This window comes from Grammomys surdaster, unplaced genomic scaffold (genome assembly GCF_004785775.1).
Source record: "Grammomys surdaster isolate TR1022 unplaced genomic scaffold, NIH_TR_1.0 554, whole genome shotgun sequence".
Lineage (NCBI taxonomy): Eukaryota > Metazoa > Chordata > Mammalia > Rodentia > Muridae > Grammomys > Grammomys surdaster.
The window spans coordinates 1,167,389-1,175,376 of NW_021604973.1; the positions used below are offsets into that span (position 1 = coordinate 1,167,389).

Sequence of the window (7,988 nt, forward strand, 5' to 3'; positions counted from 1 at the left end):
CCTCATTACCACGAGGCAAGAACAATCCATTTCTTCCTGACAGCTAGCTGTCAGCACAGATGGGATTATGATTTGGTGTGTGCAGATGCCTTGGGAACCCCCTATGGTTCTGAGCTTCCAGAATGATCCATGCAAGTTTCCTATGTCTTTCCTAAGAGCTTGTTAATGGTGAGCATATTTTAATTTCTCCCAAATGTAGCATTACCACAATCCTTACATTTTTTTGTTTACTCCTTAACAGTACTATAGGAAGAGAATGGGCCATAAAAATAATACATGCCGTTTGTTTAACACCGCAGTTTACAAAGCGCCTCCCCGTGAGCTCTGTGTTACAATGCTCACTGGGCCCCACCGAGTCGGAAGGGAGGAATTGAAGTCTGAGAAACTGAAGCTCCAGGAAAGGAGCGCCCCTCAGGTCTCACAATCGTCAAGTTGACTAATGGGGGCAGGCCTGACAACAGCTGGTCTTTGCAACTGGATGGAGATGGATGGGAATGGAGATAGGACCTTGTGCTCCCAGTTTGTACCCACATGGGGTTTTACAATGCTGCCGTTTCTACAAGCAGTGCTCTGACTGAGGGGAGCTACTCTTTGCCCCGCCCAGAGTCACCAAGTCAATCAACACAAATCAACACAGCAACAGCAAGCCAAAGAAGCATGAAGGTGGGAAATAGCAAGCGGGGATGTGTGTTTTTCTTTCTTTTCTTTCTCCAGAGAGCTGTAGGGTCGTTTCTCAGTTGTTTCCTCAGCTGCTGCCTCAGTGGACTCGACCTAGGAGGAGCCTACACAGTACATGTTAGTCATCTTGCAGGAACCAGGGAGACCATTCACTCTCACCTTTGGTAAGATGAGGAACCAGAGTTAAGTCAGAGGTTTGACTAGGACATCCCCACCAGGGATAGATCCCTGGTGACCCCCACAGAATGGAATAAGACCCATACATAACCCATGGATGTCCATTCCTGACCCCCACAGCCTTAACCCTTCTGTTCTAACTCAGGCAGCACAAAGCTGAATGGCTGCCCTTCTGAAAGCAGCCCACACAAGCAGTAGATTGCCTTCTGACAGCACTAACTACTCTGCCCCACAGCTCAGTGGGGTAGTGTCAGCCAGCTGGACCAGGGAGGGAAGGCAGAAGTCCAAGAAAAGAGCAGGAGGCCTTAGCGATGGTCCAGGAGAGGTGACCCAAAAGCAGCAAGCTGGGAGAACAGAGAGGACGAAGGAAAAATGATCTAAACACAGAGGAGCTGAGGTGAGGCCTTAGATAGGCAGCTGCAAAGCCACTGTCCACCCGTGCCTGCCTGGCCTCCAAGCCAGAAGAGAAACAGGACCCCAGATCCACCAGCATTAATTATCCACAGATCCACGTTAAAAGCCACACACCTCCACAGGAGAAACCAGAGGGCCCTCTGCCTCACCTGGGTAGTTCTGGCAGCCCCCAGCTGTAGAGCCCCGTGTCCAGCGGCCTTTGAAGAGTACCAGGTTCCATTTGTGTATCTCCTCACAGCTCAGAGAGTCCGGGGACAGGTTGCATATCTCCAGACGGGAAAACTGCTTCAAGAAATCAGAAAAGGACATCCTGAAGAAGAAAGGAACCAGAAGGGAGTGAGACAAATGGGCCTGATCGGAAGAGATTAAAGGCCCCAGAAAGAACTCTGTCTCTAACAGCTGTGGGCTGCCTGAGTTTCTTTCTACAGCCCAGTCACACAGACAAGCAGAGCTACCATTCAGATTTGTTGCTGTGGTCAGTGTCTCAATTCCTAGAGAATCTCCCCTCTGTATCTCCCAGCCACACAAAATTGGAACCATGAACCAGAGGAACCCTCCACTCCTCCTGGGAGCAGGGATGTGAATGCAGTCCTCACCTCTAGGCTGGATCACAGCTAAGCCCACCAAAGGCTCATTTCTGAGGAATTCTCCATGATATCCAGTGTGGACATTTCCTGTACAACATTCTATCTTCCAAGGGACCCCCTGCATCCCCCCAGGATCCTGTTTTGACTATAAGCTAGGCCTTAGGATTGGCTGGGGGTAGGGGGATTGGTTTAGGCTCACAACAAACAGGCTTCAGGCCAGGCCATGTTGTTGGCACAGAGAGCTGCGTTCCAATGCTTTAGACATGAGAATGGAGGCAGAATTATACAGTTATACCAGAGGAAGGGGAAGAGAAAAACAAAATCCCCTGTGTTAGGAACGTCGTCACATTCGTGCAAGTCCTAGAGACTGGCCCTCCCGTACACTTTGGAACAGACTGGCCACAGGGCCCTTGGTGCAGCCTCTCACCAGAACTCGCCGTCTTCTGCTCTCTTGTCCAGCTCTTCCTTCTTCCTTGGATCTATGCAGTTCCACTCAGGTGCACTGTGGAGGGGGAAGAACGAGCCATTCCTCAGGTGGTCATTCCTGAGATACAAGCTGTTTACTGCAGCTAAATGTCCCCAAAGGACCACAAACGGGATGCACCCATCAAGGGAAGAAGACAGACTGGACCTGGTGTGAAGTGCTGTACCACTGGGGGAATGGGTGAAGCCGAGGATGTGGGCTCCTGCATGGCCTAGGCATGCAGCTGAAGTGTGATGGCTTTGTCTAACTTCCAGTCTCTGGGCAAGTTTTACATTCCAACTAAGACTCACGGACTTCTCACCGTAGGAATAAGGAGATCCTGTCACACAAAAGGCATGCATTCCTCTATCTATGGATAACCTGCCAATCTCCTATCAGACTGGGACCAGCCAGCTCTGGGTCCATAGACGCTGTCCACCTCCTAAGTCTACAGCTTTGATCATCGGGCCCAGTTTTATAGAAATTTTCCTCAAGTGTCCAGTTGGTGGCCTTTCTGTGGCGATATCCACATGCTTTATTCAAATGTCATCTACAGCTGCCTGACCTTCACAACTTTGGGTTTTCCTGAGATGCATGTGCAATACCTAGATAAAGGAACAGGGTTAGTACCAATCCTAAAAACAAACAAAAGTTCTTCCCTGAGCACACTCAGAAAACAACCCCCCATTCTTCCCTCCCCAGCTGAAAAGGCCAGGCCCAGCCTCTCCCTCCAGCTGGCTTCTAAGCACTTGGATTCTGGGACTTCATAAAGTCATTGAAACATCCATTCAATCAGTACTGAGTCCCACTGTGTGCTTATTTAAAAAAAAAAAAAAAAAAGGTTAGGGATCCAATGGAGAACTCTAGATCTAATCTAAATCTACCAGCTGGCTTGACTTTGGGGTTTTCAAATGTAAACAACACCGCTGGATGCTGACTGAGTTTAGACATGTCATCTCAGACCTTCAGTGGACTTCCCCAACTGCCAGCAGGTCAGTAGCCCAGGCAGTTCTCTGGTAGGGGACACGAAGGACATGGGTGCCAGAGAACAGCCATCCCAGGACCTCACCTCCCCTGACTGACTCCCCTTTCCCCTGGATAGGCAGCCCAAAGACTGTCTTCCCAGCCAGGGATCAGCACCCATCCAGTCTTGAACTCATGGTGCAATGTCGTCCCATTCACTACTGCCTCAGTGGGCCATGGCTCCCAGGATCAATGTTCTCCTGACATCTTAGTTTTCTGTTGGTACTGATGGAGCAGTCTTTGTGGTGTGGGAACATCAGATTTGCGAGCTATCGATTTAACCTTGTAGCACCCAGTGTGGTAGGCAGGAAATAAGTAAGCCTTCAGCACTAGGCAAATTCCCATGGAGCTGCCAAAGTTTCAAGTGTCAAAGCAGAAATCCATAACCAAAAACATCATCAGAGTGGTTTCTATTCTGCTTTTCCCATCCTAGAACTGTTTCCACAGCAGGCTATATAATCTATAGAAGGTAAGCCCTGCAGAACCCACTGAGCAACGGGTCCCATTGTGTATAGTGTGTATAGGACCTTCGTCCAGCTGAGCATTGAGAAAGGGGAAGAGGGTCATACTTATCACTCCAGGCTCCCGACCACTCCACTTCACCCCACGGGTTCCTCAACCTGATCAGCTTCTCTGGGTGGCCACGGAAATCCACCTGCAAGATCCACACACCACACAGACGAATCATTCGTGACTGCTGCCTGCAGTGTGTGTCTCCACCCAGGACAGTCAGTGTTCCAATGTCACTGAAACACCACATGTTCATTTCCTCCCCATGCTTGTGTTTAAGCCTTGGTCAAGTGTTCTTTTCTTCTCACAAATTATTAGAACAAGTAAAGAGTGAATTTACCACAAATCGACATATGTATCTACATAAACGTGGGTCTACATTTTATAGTTGACTTAAGTTGGACCTCATTCTGGGTATCAAATATCCCATAAACAAAGCCAAAAGCATGGAAGATAGAGATAGAGACAGAGACAGAGGGAGAGACAGAGGGAGAGGGAGAGGGAGAGGGAGAGGGAGAGGGAGAATGGTTTTTCAAGATAGGGTTTCTCTATGTAGCCTTAGTTGTCCTAGAACTCGCCCTGTAGACAAGCTGGCCTTGAACTCATAGAAATCTGCCTGTCTCTGCCTCCCAAGTGCTGGGATTAAAAGCATCTGCCGCCGCCACCTCCACCATCACCTAGCCCAACTTTTATCTATTGCTTACTACTGGGTTAGGTGCAGTGCTAAGCATTTCAAATACACAATCACTGCATTTAAACTTCACAGCTTGATGTAAAAGTATGAGTCTTGGAGAAGGCCAGTAATTCAAAATCACTTAGCTGTATAACTATCACCTCCTGCAGAAAACTCGTAAGACTTGAGGAGTTAAGGAAACGTGGAGGCCCAGGAAGTTCCTGAAAGTGACAAGATTCTCAAAGCCCCTCCCTCAGGTTATAAAAGTAGTGAACAGTTGCAGGGCAAGCAGAGGTTCTTCAATGAATGCTGACTCCAGATCAAGCAAGCAGCTCCAGGGATGCCCATGTGCCCCGCCAGCCATGGTGGCTTTCTGGTGATGCAGTTGTGCTTGAGTCATACAAGCCCATACATAACCCCAATATAACCACTGGTTCACTGAGGTGATCTGGGTAGATCTGGTAGATCTGGTAGATCTGGGTGGGCCTGTTTCTCTGTTACCAGTGCCTTATTCAGGTGAGCAGATGCTTGCTCACACCTCTCCACAGCAAGGGCAGAAGCCCAGCAGAGGAGCCCCATAGTCTAACTGTATAAATGCCTTCAGACAGCTGTGGTAAATTTTTATCACTGCTGTCTTGAGATTTGCAGGTGGAACTTTCAAGAGATTAGAACATGCAATGGAATTAATGTCTGTCCTAAGAGCCTGAGTTCATTCTTCTGGCATGAGGTCTCCTTCTCTCAGGACTGGACTAGTCGCTAAGAGTGATAAAAAGCATATCTAGCCAGCATTGTTTATGTTTTCTGCATCCACTTATCCTTTCAATTGATGCTGTAAGGAAGCAGCATGAAGCTACCCAGCATTGGGCTTCCCAGCCTCCAAATACATGAAATAAAAGAAAAAGCCTTTTTTAAAAAATAAATCATCCAGAATCAGGTATTGTGTTATAGTAACAGAAAATGAACTAAGATACTCCCTCACCCTACTATTTAGTGAACACTCGAGTATGGTCCCCATGCATCCCTGTACACATGCTAGGACTCACATACACTCATAAAGATTCCAGTCTGTTAGTCTTTATCCTCCTAATTTCCATAAAACGCTAGCCTGAAGTTCCCTCATACATATTCGATTCACGTTTATGGAGCTGACTTGATTTTACAATACCATACTCAACAGAGAGATACGTAGTAAATGTCACAATGACAATAACCAGCAAGCTGGTATACTGGAATGTGGCTCTTTCTGCATTGACTACTAGAAAACCTAAAGAAAATTCATTTCTCAGTTGTGGCACCATTTAGATTGATGGACTTTACCTTTGTCTTATGGTCCACTTATATCTATGCTTTTAGCCATAAATCAAGGTATTCAAATCCTATTTGGACATAGATAAACCATATGAAATAAAAATCATGTGTAGTACCTGGCAATGCTGAGGCCAGAAAATGAGGAATATCTATGTGCATTCTCATTATTAAATACCATCCTGAGCACTGCAGTAGAAACTGTTACTTCTTTTAGGAACGCCTATGGGCTTATGCTGCTTGGCCTAAACGAACATTTGTTTGGAATGTGTGTATAATCTAGCTGACATTTGCAATGTATGTAGAATCTAGCTGATTGTCCCTATAACTTTTCTGACCACATCTCATGAAAGAATTGAGTTTAATTAAAACCAGAGAGCTCGAAGCCAGAGTGGCTCAGATATTGTCCTTGGAGAAGCCAAGAGTCAGAGCCTCCTGTAACAGACAGGAGTTAACTGCACATCTGTCTAGGGCTCTGAATCTAGAGAGAAACTTGCCCTGGGCCAGCAGGCAAGCTCAAAGGCATCTCCAAACTTCTCAGTGTCACCTCCTGCAGCCTCCTTGAGATGAACCAGACTTTGGCTGTCATTCATATTAACCCCTTCCTACCTCTTCGACTCCAGTCACAGAGTACGCATGACCCTTAACCAGCTTTTGCCTGGTGGTGGCTTCTGCTTCAGCTGCACTTGAGACCTGTGTCAAGAAGAAAGTCCAATCAGTAAGGCTGACCCTGACCTCTTTGGGGTCAGCACTACAATTCTTTCTCACAGTACAGAAACCAGCCAGGGACCCCCCCAGGTGGGGACAATGCTGGGGTGGCCACAACCCATGAGGAGAGGGACCCATTTCTAGGGAACCCACTTTAATAAGCCAGTCAGGCACTGAGCAGCTGCTGAGGCTGCAACGTGACTGAGAGCACAGTCATGCTGCCTCAAAACAAGCAAACAAACCTACCCATGATGACAGCCACACAGAAAAAGAACACATGACCAGACAGATAACAAAATGGTTCTCAGGTTAGTGGCTTCCAGATCTGATATCTAAGACCCCATTGGCATTCTATACAGCCAACCTTCCTGTCAGAGCTGGGCCCTCCACATTCACTCAGGGATCTCCAAGTTCACCAAACATTGTCAGCTGCCATGTTTGTTTCCCCAAAGACCGAGGTGACTTAGAAGAAAGATGGTAAGTAGACAGTGCCTAGGATCCAGGGACTGGGCTGTGCTCTCGGGATGAGTCGGCCATATTAAAGCAGCTCCAACCATTACCAGCCAAAGATAATTTTAAAATGTGACCAACCCTAGTTCCCACCCACTCACTGGGCGTCACCATTTTCTGTACACTGTAAACCAATATGTCACCAGAGAAAAGAGACAAAGAGTTAGGGCTTACATCAATGGAGCAGCCCAGCAGAGAGCCTTTGCGGAGGGCCTTCTGGATGATGTAGTACAGGTTGCCCGGAGGCTTCCTCAAGTCATAAAATTCAGAGATGCCACCGGTGAAATCCTCAAACCCCTCAATTGTGGAGCCTCCAGCAAGAGCCTCATACGAACCATTAAGCCTGTTGAAAAAGAAAGAAAATTTGCACTATCCACAGCCATGGGCAACCCCAACAAGGGGACCATGGGCCACAGAAATGGACAATGCCAAGACATAGGCTAGAGGACCAGGGAAAGACCCTGGCCAATTATGAGGAGAAGCCCAGAACACACACAGACTTCTATTTCAGACAAACACTTCAGAATACACACAGGCTACTCTTTTTAGACAGACACCTCAGAACACACACACACAGGCCACTGTTTTAGACAGATACCCCAGAATTTGCCTAGAAACAGATCCTTAAACAGCCCCTCCAGGCCTCTGAACTTCAAAACCAAGTGTAACCCTTCCAGAATTTGCCCTAACTACTTGGGTTCCTGGGGTGTCCAGGCACAGATAGGAATGGGGAACCCTCCCTTGAGGCTGGAAGGTTTCTGCTAAGGATTGCCTTAACACAGCCAGAAACTTACTGGAGTGTTAGAATAGAGTGACTGCAAGGCAGAATAATTCAAAGAAACCCAAAGAAGCCATTGAACTTGGAATGTCAATCAAAAAAAAAAAAGTCACTCCTCTTCTTCTTCTCCTCCTTCTTCTCCTTCTTCTCCTTCTTCTCCTT

At 47.3% G+C, this 7,988-nt stretch overlaps 1 protein-coding gene across 1 annotated transcript in view; it reads right to left on the minus strand.

The window, feature by feature from the left end:
• Capn8 (calpain 8) overlaps window positions 1–7,988 on the minus strand; it is a 70,495-nt gene that overhangs the window by 26,327 nt on the left and 36,180 nt on the right. Inside the window, exons 7-11 of the mRNA XM_028781812.1 lie at window positions 7,223–7,391; window positions 6,440–6,523; window positions 3,912–3,997; window positions 2,284–2,358; window positions 1,419–1,579 (exon numbers count right to left, since the gene is read on the minus strand). Of these exons, the coding sequence (XP_028637645.1) occupies window positions 1,419–1,579; window positions 2,284–2,358; window positions 3,912–3,997; window positions 6,440–6,523; window positions 7,223–7,391 (575 nt within the window). The remainder of the gene's footprint in view (window positions 1–1,418; window positions 1,580–2,283; window positions 2,359–3,911; window positions 3,998–6,439; window positions 6,524–7,222; window positions 7,392–7,988) is intronic.